At 34.8% G+C, this 20,119-nt stretch overlaps 1 protein-coding gene across 1 annotated transcript; it reads left to right on the forward strand.

Annotated features, from left to right (window-relative positions):
• Positions 1-4,959: 4,959 nt before the first annotated feature.
• LOC128999062 (ornithine decarboxylase antizyme 1) lies at positions 4,960-20,119 on the forward strand. The gene is given in 6 exon segments (XM_054425418.1): positions 4,960-4,994; positions 8,905-8,977; positions 8,979-9,095; positions 16,740-16,903; positions 17,205-17,290; positions 18,972-20,119. Coding segments are annotated over 6 exon segments (591 nt in total). The 3' UTR covers positions 19,088-20,119.

Below are 20,119 nucleotides of genomic sequence, written 5' to 3' on the forward strand. Positions count from 1 at the left end.
ACGACGCACTACTGTTTGGCCAAGAGTTGCTGATTGAATTAGGCTCCAATACTTGGCTGACTAACATATCAATACTGTAGGCCTACTGTTATAGCTCTTTCAAAGCTCTTAATTCAGTACAAATAGTAACCGTTACAGTAAAGGAATGTTTCTCAAAAATGTGTCCCTACCTTATTAATCGTGCAAACATAGGCCTAATTACTTTTTGCCTAAACTTAAATGAGACCTGCCTAAACCTAACTCTAGTAAAATTGACACATGGACAAAGGCTTTAGTTTGAAATATGGATGTGCCAATAGTACCACAAAATAGGTTTGGTTAAAAAACAATATTGGACTAATCCTTTTCTCTATAATTATTATTCAACATATATGTATAGCCTACAATTTAAATTTGGATTGCATGAATTTAATTTGAGCAATAAATATCAAAATTTAGTAATAATTGTGCTTATAATTTGCATTAAATGTGTTAATTTTCTAATAATCGACGAAGTAAAGTAAAATATACATAATACACACCTTTCATTGATATTTAAAGGGAAAATAATAAATTAAAACTTGTTTGTAGTGTGTAGTTTGATAATCATAAACACCTGGGTATTTTACATCTCTAAATAGTATTATTTGACTTGGTTCATTTAAAAATGAAGAAATAATAGCAAATAAAACAAAATGTAAAGCATTTGTTATAACATGTAAATATGTTTTCTCGGGTCATTAATGATGCTGCTACAAAATATTCCCGTTAAAAGTTGCAGGTAAAAAATAATTTTAAAAATCTTTAGGCCTAATTTTATTTGTAATTAGTGCACACACTACAACACTGAACTTCTTTCTATTCATCCTTCTTGTTATTCCTTAGTATCTTAAATTATTGTCCATGGTTTAAATGACCTCAAACCTCTTAGGTTCAGTGACATGATGCAACTTGCATATAATTTTCATTTTCAATGTCCTAAGGTATAATTTAAAATTAAAAAGATATTGTAAATCAGGTAGATCTTAGATAAGGTTTATGACATCAAACTATTATGTGCATATGAATAGGTGATGGAATTGTCATACCTGTCATATGTTAAATCTTAAACTTGAAGGAAAACCAAATAATGCCTAATTATTATATTTCCAATGTATAAGTACCCTAAAAATCATTCAGCTTACACCAGTAATAACATTTTTCACATTATATTACAAACCACTTCTTAAACATTTTTACTTAAAAAAACGTGCTGAAATAGTATACAATATCTGTCTCATATTATGAAACTAAATTGATGTTAAGGTAAACTATTCTTTTATACTTTCTTTTATTTTTATATAGACCGCTTTCACTTGAATTCTGAAATATTGATCAAATTAAGGATACAAACGAGCTCGAAAAAAAACATTTTTGAAAACACAATTAGGTAAAGAATAAATGATGACTAATTAACAATGAAATATCACTAATGAAATTTAAATTCACTCAAAGCTTAAAATTCCCTTCTATCCTTGAGCAATGTTTGCTAAGTCTGCAGTCGCAGTCAGCTCAATCAGGTCATGCAATACAGCAATTAATTAATCTTAGCAATTACTTGAGTTTGTGACTCAAGTAAAAGTGTTTGACGCTTGAGTTCAAAGAGTGTTTGGTAGTATGTTATCGATAATTTGTGTTCAATTTGTTATTCGAGCTTACGTAATCTGCTGAGGAGTTAAAATTATATTGACTGTAAACAATATTCTCCAGTCCAAATAAACTTTTCTATCTCTAACTCTAGACAGTTGAAATGGTTTACAACTATAAAAACACCTAAAACAAATAAACATCTAAACTGTGCAGTGTTTGCATTTGCATGGTTACTTAATAAATATGTAAGCTATTTAACCAATGTTTCAGTAATAAAGAGGTCAAAACAAAGTTTAAGACATAGAACACAAGTAGGCCTAGCCTATATTGAGTTTTGTTAAGTCTCAAAATGTATTTCCCAAGTAATATAATTACAACCATACAAACTGTTTAGGCCTTTAAATATTTTAAAGTTAACTATTATTTTGTAAATCGTTGTTGTAAGACAGACACAATCAGATGCAGTGTCCACTTTCAGCCTCACTAGATTCAATTCAATTCAATTCAATTCAATTCGTTTATTCACGGCAGAAGCCATTGTACAATAATGCCATTACATACGGGAGATAACAAGCAATAATAAATACTAAATAATACCACAAGCAATAACAAATACTAAATAATACAATAGGTGAATACAAGATGCATAAGGATAGTAATACTACTGAATAGAACATACAAAATTAGTAACAGGTGGACTATGAACAAAAGAAGCTAGCATTCAAAAAGATATGCAATAGGATATCAGGTGACGTGCGAAAGGCATAATAATAATACTGAAAGAGAAACAAGATGCATACAAATCATAATAGCAAGACATGTAATAATATTAATAAATAGTGCCATACAATAATGAGTAAAAATCAGACTCTGGACAAACCAAAAAAGAAAGAAGCTAGCATTGCAAGTAAAAGTACAGATGGTTAACGAGCAAAGAGATATAACTGAGAATGAGACACAAGATGCATACGATATATAATAACAAGACATAATAACAATAATAATAATAGTGCATACAATGGTAATAAGTAGCTCTGACCAAGACAAACACAATAACAGGATCGACATGAATGAGAGGTGATGTATAATTAGACCAAGCATGGTCATGATTAAAAAAATAAAAATTAAAAAAATAAAAAAAATAAAAATTCAAGGTGCAACACTACATTGACTCACTACACGCTAGGCTCACAACACTCAAAAATGCATCTCTTCTGAAGGCAGTAGGACGAACTCCGAAGAACTCCAGATGGGCGTTGTTTCCGAGACGCATCAGGCGAGGTACAGGACTATGGTACATGTATGAGGTAGGGTAGTGCAGCTTGGCAAAAACGTTCTGTAGCCGTGTTCTCTGAGGAACCTGGAAGTTCAACATCTGAAGAATCTCGGGGCATTCCACTAGGTAGTTGACAATTTTGTACAGGAAAATCAGATCCAATGCAGTTCGTCTTGATAAGAGCGGCAGCAATTGTAGTTGAGCTGCAATATGATCAGTATTAACATCCATATAGCGAATCCCTGCTCGAACACCAACCAGGCGAAGGAAGCGCTTTTGAACCATTTCCAAGGAATTAATATGGCCAACTTGGAACGGAGACCATACAGTGGAGCAATATTCGAGAATAGGTCTCACCAAGGAAACATACAAGATCTTCAAAGTATTGGTAGAGAAAGCACCACTCCTTGAAATACGGGCAATTAAACCCAGTACAGAATTGGCCTTCATGCATATTCTCTGTATGTGTTCACCTGGGTCCAAAGTAGGGGTTATGAACACTCCAAGATCCCTTGCCCCATTTACTCTCCTTAGCTGAGTGCCTAGAATTGTGTAGTCGTAGACAAGCAAGTTCTGACATCTTCCAAATGACATAACTACACACTTTCCAGCATTAAGTTCCATCAGGTTATCGGTGCACCACATGACAACGGTATTAAGAGCTTCCTGGAGTTCATGCTGATCTTGCAGAGAAGACACTTTCTTGTAGATCTTGATGTCGTCTGCGAATAATAGATACTCGCAGCCCAACGAATCCCCAACGTCATTGACAAACAAGCTGAACAAGAATGGTCCCAAGTGTGACCCCTGTGGTACGCCAGAAGTCACCTGAATCGGTTTGGAGGTGTTGTATGAAAGCTTGACTCTGAGTGTACGTCCCGACAGGTAGCTGTCAAACCATTCCAAAAGAGGGCCGGTGATACCAAAGGCATGCAATTTCTTAATGAGAATAGCATGGTTCACTCGGTCAAAGGCCTTAGTAAAGTCTAGGTATATACAATCGGTCTGTTCACCCAAAGAGAAAGCAGAGAGGACATTGCTGGAGAATACCATCAGGTTGGTGACAGTCGATTTGCCAGAACGAAAGCCATGTTGTTGAGGGATGATTGAACTCCTGTAGGTGAACTCCACAACATCTAGAACCAAACTCTCAAATAACTTTGCCAATGCGGACTGAATAACTATTGGCCTATAGTTGTTGACGTCATCTGCATCACCACTCTTGTGAATAGGGACCAGAAATCCAGGCTTGAGGTTTCGTGGAAAAATGCCTCTTCTAAGAAGGGAAGTGAAGAGGATTGAGAGATGGGGGGCCAAGCTGTCCGAACAAAACTTGAGTGCAGCAGGAGTTATGTCATCCGGACCTGCACCTTTAGAGACATCCAAATTCTTAAGTTTCTTATCCACGTCTGAGGCAGAAATATTCCAGGAGGAGAGAGTAGGACCAGACATATGTAGGCTAGGAGCGGGATGATCTGCGCCAGGAGTCCTATAAATCGTCGAAAAGTAATCGGCAAACAGGTCGCACATCAGCGAGGGGTTGTCGGCTGATACACCATTGTAATGGATACTACTGGGAATGCTTTTGGTTTTATTTAAAGATTTTACATGACTCCAGAAAGATTTTGGATTAGATCTTAAACTGTTCTCAACCCTCTCTAAGTTTGATCTATGGCAGGCTTTGACCAAAGATTTACATGTGTTCCTTATAGTTCTGAATTCATCGTAAATCTCGATGTCAAGTGTCTCTTTAAACCTTTTGTGTAGATGTTTTTTCTTGTAGACCAGAGATTTAAGTTTAGGAGAAAACCAGGCAGGGAAGTTGGATTTCTTAATCACTCTAAGAGGTGAACTTTGCCGAATACAGCAGGAGAGACTTTGGCAAAAATTCTCAAAGTAGCTTTCAACATCCGGTAAGTCAGATGCAGGGTAGTTAAGGGACTGAATCCAATGGTTGACGTTCTGCAACTGACATTTCCTGAGGTCATAAACTAAGACTGATTCATCAATGCAAGGATTAGATAACAACTGATAAAACATTAGTTTTGTTTAGGTTTCCTTCATATTTAGTAAACATGACCACCCACGTAAAATACCCTGCGTTTATTGGGTATAGAGCCTTGACTAATGGGTCATTAAAAACATTAAACATTGAAGCATTTAGTTCTACAATCTTCTTAGATCTGTTGAGATCACTTAAGTGAAGTACATTAGTAGGAGATCCATGTATTATAAGGCAAAAATATATTAAAAACTACTGTAATACAGTAGAGTCTTAAGTTATCTGACCTACACTGGCCTTGGCAGAAGATATATGAAAAAAAATAAGACAACATAGAAAATAAAAAAAAACATTTTAAATATAAGTCATTAAATTGATAGACATAGACATAGACATAGACATATTTTATTTGCACATAACATTCTTTACATGTGTTACATACAGAATAGGTGCATCGTCAGAGTTTGAATTATCAGAATATAAAAAATAAAATAGTAATCAAGATGATAATATAAATTAACAAAATTGAATGATAAAACTATTCTAAACTAAAGGGGCATTGTGAAAATCTGCAATTAAATAAAAGGCTCTGTCAATTAAGAGTTCACCTATTTTATCTTTAAAATTATTTTCATTTAGCAATTTATAGTTTGCAGGCAGCACATTGTACAGCCTCAGCCCAGCATATAGTGGACTTTTTTCATAAAGGGTCAAATGGTGCCTTGGAAATCTAAAAATGTTTTCATTTCGAGTATTATATCTATGGTTGATTTGAATTGATTCTGGGAGGTCGTTTTTAGCTGAATGAATGTAGTTTAGTGATTCCAAGATGTACAGTCCTGTTAGGGTGTGGATTTTTAAATTTCGAAAAAGGTTTTTGCATGAACTACGTGGATGAGAGCTGGTCATAATACGGATAATGCGTTTTTGTAGCCTGAATATTGATTTGACTCCGGTAGCCTGACCCCATAAGATTATACCATACCTCAATACTGATTCTACATAAGCATGATAAACCATTTTCAGAGTTTCTTTAGGAACACAGTCCCTTAAGTGAAGAAATACAATTGACATGGATCTAAGTTTACTTTTTAGCGAATTTCCCTATAGGGAAGTAGCTATTACCGTAGGTGGCACGGTAAGACCTAGACCCGGGACCGATTTACTTTTTCATTTTGATGTCCCCAGAGGCCAAAAACACCATTCGTTAAAATTTTTATATATGTATATATATATAGACATATATATATATATATATATATATACGTCCGTGAACGCGATAACTTGAGTAATTTTTGTCCGATTTTGATGAAATTTGGTTTAAAGGTGTAAAGCGGGATAAACTTGAATGAGTTCGCGAACCAGAACGATCGGACCATGGGAACGGGGCTTTACGGGGGGTTTTATGGGGTAAAAATTGGTTTTTCTCACTTTTGACCCTCAAAACACAAAATTTCCCGATTTCTCTTTAGACCTTTTTAAAGAGCTTAAAAAAACAAATAATTTAGTATATAAAAGTATTTTTGTTCGACTATTAGTAACGGAGAAAATTAAAAAAATTGTAAATTTAAAATTCCCATGTTATTCTTATGGAGAATATTGTCAAATGTTGTAGTTTGCTTGTTTATGGATATATTTTGATCAAACTTGGCAAATTTATTTATTTTGTACTAAGCTATCAATATTTTACTCAAAAACACACTTTATTTGTTTCCTTGTAGCAGCAAACCTAGGTACTCGTTAAACCTAATGTTATTAAAATATATTTAACTGAAAATCAATTCAGACAAATGGAAATTCGCTTAGTCGGCAGGTTTGCTGCGGCGGGGGTATTAATTGATTCAGATGTACATCCCATTTAAGTGATTCATCTATGTAAACACCTAGAAATTTATGAGACGTTGCCAATTTAAGGGAATCAATTTTATTACCATTGTTTCTGACAGAAAATTTTATTGTTTGCGTTTTTTCAAGATTAAGTTTTAATCCATTGTTCAAGAACCAACCTTCCATGTCATGAACCACATTTTCAAGAGAAGATAGCATTTCAGAAGTACTATTATTTTTTATCAAGGCTGTTGTATCATCTGCAAAAAGAATTAGTTCCTGATCAATAGCTTTAGGGAGGTCATTAATGTAAATTAGAAAGAATAGAGGACCTAAGATTGAACCTTGGGGCACACCTGCCGATAGGTTTTCCCATGGCGAATAGTACTTGATCTTATCAAGTAAGTTTCTCCATTGATAAAGTTTGATAAAGTTTCTCCATTCAAACCTTTTTAAGGCTTTTGTTTGTCCCACTGAAACCAATAACTTCTTGCCATTTTGAAGCCATCTTCACAAACGTAAGTGTAGTTTTTTAAGTAAGGGCCGCTGTTTATATAAAAAGGCACCTATATAACAAGGTGTTATACATAAAGGTGTCAGTCAGATTTTGTGTGGTGTTGGTCAATTTTTGGGCATTTAACACGTTCGCTGCTGAAAACCTTTACACAGGCGCTCCTGCGGCGAGGCCCCGGGCAGAGCCCCGGCGCACTACTGAATCAGCGGTTGCTATTGGCATTGAAATATCTCAGTAAGACGAATTACAAAAGAGCAGTGGTGATTGTTCTGCATTTCCCCGAAAGTGGACGTAGTTCACTGAAACACCCAAAGGTAGCAGCACTGCCTGGATCAATAGCCAGTGTCTTTGTAATATGACTCGAATAGAAAAATCCCCGAAACCGGGACAAAAGCATTGCCAGATCGGATTTTATGGGAATGTTTAGTACCAACCTACACCAAAATAAAGCTCACATTGTAAGCTACAGCCTGGCAACAATTACAACGTTCCCGGCCGTGTGCTGGGTTCATACTGACACAATGTCTGGCAGAGTAGCACACTACTTGATTTAGCAGTAGGCCGCAGCAAACGTGTTAAGGTCAATTACTATATTTTCTAGAAAATCAACTGAGTTAAAAGACAATATGTAACCTTTAGCACTACCGTCAATGCATTGACGCTTGACATCCCAGAGCGTGTCATTACCATCGATGCATCGATATTTGATACTGGGAGAGTTAATGCATCAACAGCAGCCACCAAAATATCACTGCTCAATAAAGGCCGGCTTGAGCATTCTTCATAATGGACATTTTCACAGCCATTTTTAATTTCCCTTAGTAATTTTTGAATTTTACCCTTACTCATTGCCTTAGGGCCATATGCCTCAGTTATCTGGCGATGAATATCTGCTGCCGATACGTTTCTTGCATTTAAAAAACGTATCACTGACCTATTCTCGCATGCAGCAAATTTAATAATTTTTTTTTATATGCTCAGCAAAACATCCATGTTAGCCAAACAGCTGCAACTGGCACGATTCTGCTCTCAAAGGATGCCAGTAAGTGGCGAGCCTACTAAATCAGCGAACTACGGAGCTATACGCACAAACGCTTCTTACTTAAAAAAACACCCTAGTAGCCTAATATAAAAAAATAACCGAAGTATTTGAAATACCACTACTGTATATGTACAATATAAGATAACACAAAATGTTTCAGCTCAGCTACAATTCTCCTTGAAACCACCCATCCAAACAAAATTAACAGATGTAAAATCCGATAAATAACATCTCCCCCTAGTGTTTTACTTCTTTTGTTCAAGTAACACAAGGGGTGAATTAAATTAAAGAGATAAAATGGCCTATAGAGTTAGAATGTTATTGCAGTTGGAAATTAAAGTTAAGAAAACTAAACTGGTTCCAATAAATGTGTTTTTTATAGTGAAGATAGTGTTAACGTAGTATACTACTGTGTCGAATAATACAAACCCTTCACAGACTGAGATGTTTTATACTTCTGTTGTTATTCATTAGGCCCTGAATAACTCGACCCTATGACCATCCCCTTGAAATTCAGGTAGCTCAAGATGCTAAAAGTACCTTAAAAAATCTAAAGTTTTAAATATTATATGTACCCCCCTGTGTCAGTGGTGCTCCAGTGTTCCTAAGTCACTTTATGATACTGTGTGTTGCAGTGGTAACATAGAGGAGGAGGAGATGGCCCCCCAGTACTGTGTCAGCCTGGGCGTGGGGCCTCAGTGGTGCTCCTGATGCTCCCCATGCCGCATTGTTTAAATTAGTCTCGCCGCACTCTCACAGCACAGAGAGCCGCGGTGTGGGGAAACAAGAAAAGCTCTCTGTGGTCGATGAATCCAACGTTATTGACGTAAGTATTATTTATTTGTAGTTTAGTAAAATATTTAAAATTCTAGTTTCAAAATTAATGTTAATAAAAAAATTCTAGATAGGATGAATTTTAGCTAGATTAGGTCCCTTATCAAAGGGTTTGTTGTTGTGGCATAATATCGCTCCATTACTTGCCTCACACAAATTCTTCCTGTTTTTTAATATGTATGCAGGCCCGTTTTTGACACTGTCAGCGCCCTAGGCTAAACTAATAGTAGCGCCCCTTTGCAATAGATATACAGGGTGTCCACCACAGAAAAATCTGGGAACTATGTGTGAGTTTTTTGAAATTTTGTATTTCTACCTAGAATTTTCAATTTAACGCGAACGCGCATGACAACAGTGACGTATCCGTGACCGTGGAAGACTATAATATGTTCCTACACACGGTCGCGAGGGATGACCAGAATCTTGCTCCGATTGCAGCTAGAAGACGATGATATGGTCTACATGACGGCCGAAACAGTCAGAATTTTTCCGTGATCTCGCAAGACGATGATGATATCTACAGAGCCGCAAGGGATGATCAGAATATTGCCTCAATCATGGAAGACGATGATAATGTCCACCTGACCGAGGGAAACAGTCAGAATTTTGCCGCGATCGCGGAAGACGATGATGATCTCCACACAACTGCGGGATATGATGACATTTTATGGCATTTTTCCGCAAGCGCAGGTGCCGATTACTATGTCTTCACGACTGCGGGAGACGATTACTATTTTGCTGCAATCGCGGGAAACGATTACTATGTCTACACGACCGCGGGAGACGATATAATGATCTTTACGCTGGCGAGGGATGATCAAGAATTTTACCGCAATCGCGCAAGACGATCATCATATACACATATTTGTTCATACAGGCACGATCATGGAAGAGGATAATTATAACACGACCTCGGGTAATAGTCTGAAATTTACGGCGATCACGGCAAACTTCTGCAAAATCAGTGACAACAACGACAACGGGAAATAATTAAAAAATTATCGCAATCGTGGGAGGCAATTACGAAGTCCAAACGCCCGCGGGAGACAATAATTATGATGTCTACACGGCCACAAGGGATTAAGCAGAAGTTTACTGCGATCCCATCCAAATAAAACAAATTTTTTTTCCAGATTTTTTTCGGCCCTTCAAAAAAGCCAATTGCCTCACGCCCTAGGCACGTGCCTACTGTGCCTATTTGGTAAATCGGCCCTGTATGTATGTAAGCTATTTAAAGTGTAGCTGAGGTGGACAGTTTGTCTTGCACTTTATTCCTAGAATTTTGTGCATTCCTACTCTTCTACATGTAAAAGGTGTGGCTATAAATTACCGGGGCTAGTTTTCCATGAGACAAATGACAAGAACATGAAGTCCAAACACCCCAAGGCAATAAATAGCCTAGTTCCTTGACATCCCCTGCACCATTAGGTTACTCAGTTTGGCAACTTTAAGTAACCAATATTGGCATGAGTAATAATTGATGCTCCCTTTTAGTATGAATGGCCTTCTCTAGTAATCTGAGGTCGTAAATATCAACCTCTATCAATCACCAGTTCAAAGGAGAAGAATCTTTCAACTTAAAAAATGTGGAGGGAGTTTAGAGATGGTCATAACAAATTGCACAATGTTTACAGTGTTTTGCACAGTATAGGCCAGATGCCTATACACCTGCCTGTTCATTATTTTTTTTTAGCTAGTGAACGAAGATAAAAAAATTATGAATGCAGATCATAGTTCGACTAGACAACAGTAAATCCTGGTAGTCTTAAACGCGCCAATCAGCAAGCAAAGTTTCTCTAACTCAAATCGCCGTTTTTTTTTTTAATTGATGAACTCTTGTTGCCAGACTCGTTGAGCAAATACGTACAAAAATGTTCTTATTACAAAATCCTCAAATGTCAACACTTTTTGGCGTACACATCTATAAACACACATTGTATTTCAATAGTGGAGGCCCCTTAATAGTCCAAGTGGTATTAGGATGTATAATAAACTGGAATAATTTATAATAGTTTACCAAGTTTATAAGAATATTTTGGTGCCAAGTTATCTTGAATATTAATAATCAAAACCAGCTCTAGTGTCTTCTTTTACTAATTATAAAATTAAATAGCCGAAATCGTAATTACAATATAGCTTATGCAGTATCGGCTCCTTTTTTTATAGCTACTAGTCTTTACCCCCACAAAATCCTAATAATAATTCTGGAAGTTTATATTCAGTTCTCATTCAAACACAACCGACTCTAGTGTCAGCTGACCTTGAATATACTTGATTGTGTTATTGATATTGGTCTGCGTCATTGTCAAGCAACAATTCTAGTTCATCCATTCCTGAAGATTGTTTATATTGCTTCATTATTTTTCACCAGATCTCTATGAGAATTTTGTAAATATCTTGAAAAGTTCTGTTAATATCGTAATTAAAAACCAATTAATTAAGTTATGAATTATTGATAGTTTACACTAGTCGATTGACGGTTTTCTTTTTGTGGAAGTGGTGAAAATTAATGTTAAAATGTAATATAAAATATTGCTATATTTATCATGATTATTTGTTATAATGAATGGAAATATTTAGTTTTCACTCCTGCAATTTATATATTTCACAAAATTTTTGTTATAATACTATAAAATTAAATAATTATAGTATTCGTAACAATGCATACGACAGGATGTATTTTATTGGTCATACTGCTGTATAAGTGCACTTTAAGACCTAGATTGTGAAGATTGAAACTAACTTTACTTAAATTGTACACCTTTACGCCCTTACCCCGTGAGGAATCAGATATATTTTGCATTTAACAACGCTACATTTAGCAGGCCTCCGAGTCGTCCTACTTTTCCTACTTTTTAGTAGGAAAGTAGGAAAAGTCCTACTTTTTACACATTTGTCCTACTTTCCTACTTTTTTATAAAAATTATATCGATTTTGCGATATTTTATTACACTTATTATTAATGTTTACTTATCAATATTTCCCAATGAGAAGTTTTTTCCTAAAAAATATGACTGACTGAGATATTTTTTTTTAAAACAATCAGTTAAATTGTTTAAAATTTTAATTTATAAGTTCCAGTACCGGTAGTATCTGTATGGTTAATCTTATCAACATTGTTATTGGGTGAAAACATTTTTTTTTTCAAAGACATGGCAATACTATTGTGATAGAAAATAAAAATTGTGATTATTATCAGTGCTTACTATTCTGACATGTCTTTTAGATTCCCGGAAAGTAAATTTAATAACACGTACAATGCTGATCAAGAAGTTATTTTAGATTCCCCAATGAAGTAAACTGAGGGGAAATCAATGCTCCTGGGGAGCCCTGGGATACTAGTTCAAAAGTAGTTAACTTTAGCACTTATCGGTCCAGTGTTTCCCTGATTAGCCTAAACATGATTTTTTGACATAATTGTATTCAAAATAAATTAAGGCTTAAGTTCAAGTTTAAATGTCCAAGTCTCACTGGCTCAAATAGTTTTTACTCATTACAATTCAAACATTCCTACTACTTTTAAGATAGCTCTAATCTAACTAATTCAAAATACTTTTGGAACATTTTTTTAGAATTTTATATTATAGGTATCTAGACATCTAGTTCCGTACTTTATAGGCCTACTTAAATAACTATTCATGCTTTTGTTTTCCACATAAAAAAATTCATTTTACTTTTATATTAATTTTAGTTCTGAAATATTAAATAATGTAAAAAAAAAGAACAAATTTCTTATTTACAGCACCATTTTAAACACAAATTAGGGCTGGTTGGTAACGTTAGGGAAACATATTTATTTTTATCCTTTATTTAATGCTGCTTGTCCTAAATACTTTTTCGTGATGACTGTAGATAATGACTCCTTAACATTTTAATTTCTCTTGTGCGTTACTTCTGAATATTTGGTGTACAATCTCAGCTAAAACTTCCTTTTAGTTGAAGATTTTTTAAATACAAATAATTAATTATTGATTTTAATTTTAAAATTTATATATAGAATTATTTTTGTTATGTTTCCAAATTGTCTGGACATATTTTGTGGACTTCTTTCTTGGACTAAAGCCGGGTTTTCCTAGGCGCGGAAGCGGAGAGCGGAGAGAGGAACGCGGAGAGCGGACTCCACTTGTCTTAGGTAATTTAATGTTTTTGTTTTCCCAGAAGCCGAGCGGAACACCATGTTAATTTCTTTTCCGCTCTCCGCTCTCCGCTTCCGCGCCTAGGAAAACCCAGCTTAAGACAAACATAAAATTCCATATAAGTATGGGTCTAAAATGCATAGATTTTAATTTGTCGGTCTGTTTGTGATTTTTTAAATTATTTTATATCTTGGGAATTTTTCAAGATAGAACTTTTAAAATGGATATAAATGTGTATTTTAGAAGGTGATAAGAGCTTGCAAAGTTTCGATCCAATATCTCAAGCCGTTTCAATATGGCATCCATTTAAAATATTTAATGCCAAATTTAATTTGAAACCGTAAATATTTAGAATATAGTTTCCTGGATCAAAAAGATAGAGAATTCAAATACAAATCAAATGAGACCTTGTTTTTTAAAATCTGATGACAAACAACCAAATCAGTTTTTTCTAAATTTGTTTACGCAATTTAATAGGACTACCCATACTGCTCTGAAAAATAACAAATAAGAATACAGTATGGTAGTCCTATTAAATTGCGTAACCGAATGTTAAAAAAAAACTTATTTATGGTTGTTTGTCATCCGATTTTACAAACAAGGTCTCATTTGATTTGGATTTGAATTCTCCATCTTTTTGATCCTGGAAACCATTTTCTAAATATTTACGGTTTTCATGAAATTTGGCATTAAAGATTTTAAATGGCAGCCATATTGAAACGGCTTGAGATATTGGATTGAAACTTTGCAAGCTCTTTTTACCTTCTAAAATACACATTTATAACCATTTTAAAAGTTCTATCTTGAAAAATGCTCAAGATATAAAATAATTTTTAAATGTCACAAACAGACCGACCAACAAATATTTAGGCATTTTAGACCCATGCATACTTATATGGAATTTTATGTTTGTCTTAGCCCCAGAAACAAGTCCACAAAATATGTCCAGACAATTTGGAAACACCCTGTATATTTATATACACTATTCTATTTGATAAACTATTGTGTATGCTAGTATTATTTGGTTTTTAATATATATTGTATCAGCAAAAAAGTTCGATTTGTATGTAAAATTAAGTCCTACTTTTCCTACTTTTTGCTGAAAAAGTCCTACTTTTCCTACTTTTTTTAAGTCAAAAACCACTTGGGGGCCTGATTTAGGTTTACTTATTCCACCTTAATTTTCTTTCCTTCTTGTCCTAAAGCTTGGATTATAATAGTCTACAAGACCAGGTGATATTCAATCTCCAGCTTCAACTGAGCATGATTTGTAAAATTGAATCTGTAAACAAGGAATAACAAAGTTGTTTACATGATGGGTTTGATGTTTGATAGAAGATGACGACCAGCCTGCTTCATAACATATTATGAGCCTACTCACCTTATCTCTTTTCTAGTTATCTTCAGTTATCAGTGTATTTAGCTACTAGACAGTTCTTATTTTTAACTTTAACAATCGGAAAGAAACTTTAAAAGTTTCTAGACCATTTATTATTCTATAAGATTTTATATTTTCTCATTAATTTGTCAGTATTAATCTTGGTGAAATATGATTTTTATTCCATTTAGTTCAGTGGGTTCTATCATTGACCATTTGTGCATGTCCATATCAATATTACATTACACAATAAAGAAATTCTGGTTGAATATTAAACTAAGACAAAAGTAAAAAATCACATTTGAAATTTACATCTGCAATCTTGAAATTTATAATGTGGGTATATGACGGTCATCAAACCTTATTTATTCTGAGATACTGTAGAAAATCCTTAAACCCTTGACAGAATACGATATGAGTGGGCTGAAGACAATGTAAAATGGATAAAATTACATTCAAAAGTGTATGTAATAAAAATGATAAAAAAATGATATACAATACAAATATCTTTATTCAACAGCTTCAAGCATAGAATGGTGTCATACATTTTTTGAAAAGAGAAGTTACAGTTTTTTTTAAAGATATATCAAACGTCAATGTGTTTACTGGACCGCCGGAAGAACTCTTCGATGCTGTACAGAGGAGTTTCCAGAAGCCAGCTGCGAAGTCTCGTTTTTAGTGTGGCAGGGTTTCCACTTTTGATGTATCGTGGGAAGTGATTGAAAAGCTTTGGTCCAGCGTAGTTAGGCCTTTTCGAAAAAATTGCAGTCTTGTGGTAGGGCAAATTGAAGTCAAGTGAGTTTCGGGTGCTGTGATTGTGCATGCTACCCTGCCTGATGGACTCGAGTTTGCTGGCATGAAGTATCACCTCCAGAATGTATATTGAAGGGACAGTGAGGATGTGAAGGTCTTTGTAAACAGCTCTGCTGCTGTCTCTTCGTTTTAATCCGGCCACTTCTGTAGTTTGATGTGCAGGATATTCTCCTGTGAAGAACCACCCCAAAATATAATTCCATATCGAAGGTGACTTTCAAAGAGGGCGTAGGCCATACTAGCTGCATCTGGAGTACTGGTTGTCAACCCTCGCCATATTCCAAAAACAGCAGAGCCAAATTTTTAGAGGGAATGAACTAATGTGGGTGTTCCATGACAGAGTATTGTCAAGGACCATTCCCAGATGTTTGGTAGTAACAACAGTATCGATGCCTGGTGGTCCGGACATGCTCAGTTTTCCTCTGCCCAGGATGAGCTGTGTGGTTTTATTTTCATTAAAATCTAAATTGTTTGTCAAACAGTAGTCCTGGGCTAGGCTGATGGAAATAAAGTTTGATACTTCCAAATTCATCCACACACTTGAGAATTGATGAAATCTGGATCCTTTATAAAAGAATTTATATCCAAATGAGGGCATTTGAAGTTGGCTCTGTTTTAAATCTCTTGATCATAATTTTATATAATCATATATTTACCGTCTTGTGAGTAACAGTGTAAGCGTAAATATATGTTTTAACTGTTATAAGACATTTCTTTTATTTACTTTCCGTTTATATAATTGATCACATATTGTCAAAGCATCATAGCATATGTAAATTGAGTTCTTATGTAGACAAGAGTTTTGACATCAGAAACAAACTAAAATTATTTCTGTTGGATTGTAAATTAATATAATAAAAATTTCAGATTTCTCCATTTTAAAATATCAATTGTGGGCCTTCGCCATATAAATCTTCATAAATTATTGAGGGTTGCTGTCGCAAAAAAATATACAGCAAAGGTTTGTACGTATAATAAATTCGGTGCTCTGGGTTTTACCAACTGACAACTATTTTAGTAACTCCTACCACTCCAAAAAAATGTGTTGTCTTGAAATATTTCAAAATATAATTTTATCAATATAACTGCCCCTGAGGCCCTGAACTGGTTTAGTAAATTGTCTGCATTTGAGGAGGAGAAACTGTTGAATGCCGCAGAACGTTATGACAAGCGCTAAGATATCATTTGAGCTCCATTTGACCGAGCTCACCTAAGCTCGTCTTGAACTATTTCAAAATCGAAATATTATTTTATCAATACAACTGCCGCTGAGGCCTTGAACTGGTTTACTAAACTGTCTGCATTTCAGGAGGAGGAACTGTTGAATGCCGCAGAACGTTATGACAGCGTTAAGATATCATTTGAGCTCCATCTGACTGAGCTCACTGAAGCTCGATGGGAAACACTTCTTCTGAAGAAACGTCTTTACATTCAGGTGCCCTCCTGTCTGCTTCCTGAAGGCTCTAAGGAAGGGTTAGTATAAGTAATTTTCACAATTTTCAAATATTTTATGCCTTTTCATTGAAAATAAGTTTACTACTCATTAAAGTGTAGGAAAAAGGTCTAGCTTTGTTAATATTTTAAAGTGACAGTTTTGGGCCACCCCTTCAAAACCTACAACCAGAATACTCAACCAGATAATATTGATTATTCTGTTTGAAAATTAAATTTTCTGTGTCAAAATATTTTGTAAACTGAAAGAACAAAATATTGTTAACAGTCACCGTACACTGCTTGAGTGAATTTTCATTTACTGCTGTATTTGTGATCGCAGGTTTATCTCTCTGTTGGAATATGCAGAAGAAGTGCTTCACTGCACTGACATCATTGTCTGTATGAAGAAAGATCGTGCCGACAGAGGTTTGTGTCTAATTTTTGTATTTCATTAACAATATGTTTGGTTTATTTTTTGTCAGATTACCAGTTCAACTCAAAACTGTAAATGGGCTGCCAATGTTTTAAAATGACTTGAGATTTTATTCCAATTCCAAAATCATCCGAAATTACAGTGACATTGTCATCTCCCACGATCCCAGCGTCATCGTGAATTTTGATAGCGTAAATTTTCCATTAATGTTGCCAGATACTGTCAGGAAAAATCTAAAAATTACTAAAATTTACTCATGAAAAAGGGTCTTAACATAATGAGTAAAGTATACAGTAGAATCCCGTTATTCTGAACTAACTGGGACCGAACGCTATTTCTATTAGCACCAATATGGAATAAGCGGATTTCTGATAGTGAAATCATCGTGATCGTGGTTGACGTTTGTGTAGCTGTGTGTTGTGATGTTGGCATTGGGATCACAAGAGATGATTACCAATACTCTGGTATTGCTGGTATCAAATTAAATTTCGATACAGTCTTTGATTTGTGCTTTACACCAGTTATCATTTATAAAAGCTCAAGAGTTTCTAATATTATTTCCTTACATTAGTTTAGCATGAGTTAACAAATTCGCTACCACAATAGTACAAAATTTGCCATTCATATGGACCAGCGACGCACATATGCGACAGCCGGTTTCTACCCCCAAAGACTGCCGTCGTATCTTTTAAATTATCATTGTCTAACAGATTTTCGCCCATGGTCTGCGTGTACTGTTGACCAAGTGACACCTGGTCTATGTGTAAGATGTATACCTCAGTCCGTGACAATGACCGAGGCGTTGCATATATGCGACGCTAGGTAGCGAACGTGTTAAAGAGCTACAAAATAGATGCTAGGTCTTGAAGTAACAAAGGGAATACATGGGAATCATGTGGAAATTTTAAAGAGTCTGTTTTTTGGACACCTTAGAGAGCCTCTCACAAAGAACCAAAGCTATAGTTGATATGCTTAGAAGTACAGTTCACCTCTGTACATCGATGAAGGCACTTGGTTAAGCATAAAAATGCCAAGGCCACAAATGTCATTAGTACTCTCTATTGACTAACAAAAAACTAAAAGTTAAAAGATACACAAGTTTTAAAATAAAGATATCATAATCTTGTATTTTACTTAATAATTCTTCGTTTGAACTATTAACCAAAAATATGATTCTACAGACAAATTGTATAATAATATAGACCAAGAAAAAAACCTAATGCGACAGGTGCAGTTGTGATCCATTGGAATAACCTGAAAAAAATTACTTAAGGAGCTTGATCAAATTCAATGGTTATTTTAATCATGGATCGATATTTAAATATTAAGAGGTCTATCTGTAAGTTATGGTCTCTGTCAAACACCTGTTACGGCCGAACAGCTAGCTCAGATCTGATACCAGTGTCTTGTTCTTTACTACATTCATTGCTATTGTAGTTAGTTTCCACCCCAATGAGTGTTGACATTGTGGTCAAATCAATTTGAAGGAAAATAATGTGAATCGTGTACTATATTACTGTAATTAGGTTTCTGTAGGGAGGAGATTAAGCCCTATTGAAGTCGCTCAGTCGAGACTGGAGACCTTAATTTGCATATAACGCTCGTAGTTTCAAAGCTCCTGGTATACACACTATCACATTTCACCACCACAAAGATGTGTATGTTATGTTGCAGCTCAACTGATCCGAACGTTCATGTTCCTTGGCTTCACAGTCCTGACTCCTGGACACGTGTTGATTCCTCACAACAGTGACAACATCAACCTCTACATGCGTTACACCACTGAGTAGTTCACCTAAGTTGTAATACCTTTTATTAGCCTACTATCTTACATGTATTAATTTTTCTTTTCTCACTTGTTCTATAAATTACTTAGATTTCTTCAACAATCGTATTCTTAGAATCAGTTAAACATTTAGTTTGTGTTAGTTGAAAGTTATGTTTCAGATGAATTAAAATTGTTATTTAGTTTTAACTTACAATAGTGTAAGTGGTGGAAACATGTTTGGTAGCGGGGATTAGGATGGTTTCTCTTCGAATTAGCCGCGTGGCAGTTTGTAGATTGAGGGACCAAAGTCACTGACAATCTTTTTCTTATTTGAACTCAATTTTCTGTGTAATTTTACCTGACCGTATATTAATACTGGCACTAAGTTAAAAATCATTATTTGAGCAACTAAATATTTTAATCTTAGTTTTCCCTCCATATCTTCAATGGTTTTTCGAAGACAAACCATCTTTTTTCTTAATCTGTGCTGAGAGCTTACGACGAGACTTTAAAAAATCAATAAAAAAATGTAAAAATAAAAAAATAAAAAAAAATTTATTTTAATACATTTATCTTATAGTAGTTCGTAGATTTTGGTTTGCTTTGTTTATGTTTAAGAGTGGTTTCCTTATATTATGTAGTATATACCATTCCAGAGTTATTTTTTGCCTCAGTTATAGTAATCAAGAGGCTGAAAAGTGACAAGGTTTGTTCTGCTTTGTTTTTATCTTAAACATTGTTTTGGAATGTTCTGAACAGATTCAGTTAATTTCAGTTTCACGTAACTTTTGTTAAGTCTGTGTGTGGTGGTTCATTGTTGATTTTCCATGAGCAATATAGTTAGTTGGTATTCTAAAACATTTTATACTTTTTAATGTGATCATCAAGAAAATAAATCAAGAAAAGCGTTGCATGTATGTTATATTTTGCTTAGTTTACAGTTATTTCCACAGTTATATATATATTGTATAAGCTATTTAACACATTTATTGATAACATGGAATTTATTTAATGTAGTCAGGTGCATATGTCTAATAAACAATAAAAAACACAA

The sequence above is a fragment of the Macrosteles quadrilineatus genome, unplaced genomic scaffold (assembly GCF_028750875.1).
Source record: "Macrosteles quadrilineatus isolate MER2022 unplaced genomic scaffold, UCM_ALF_1.0 Scaffold_7__1_contigs__length_78375512, whole genome shotgun sequence".
Taxonomy (NCBI): Eukaryota; Metazoa; Arthropoda; class Insecta; order Hemiptera; family Cicadellidae; genus Macrosteles; species Macrosteles quadrilineatus.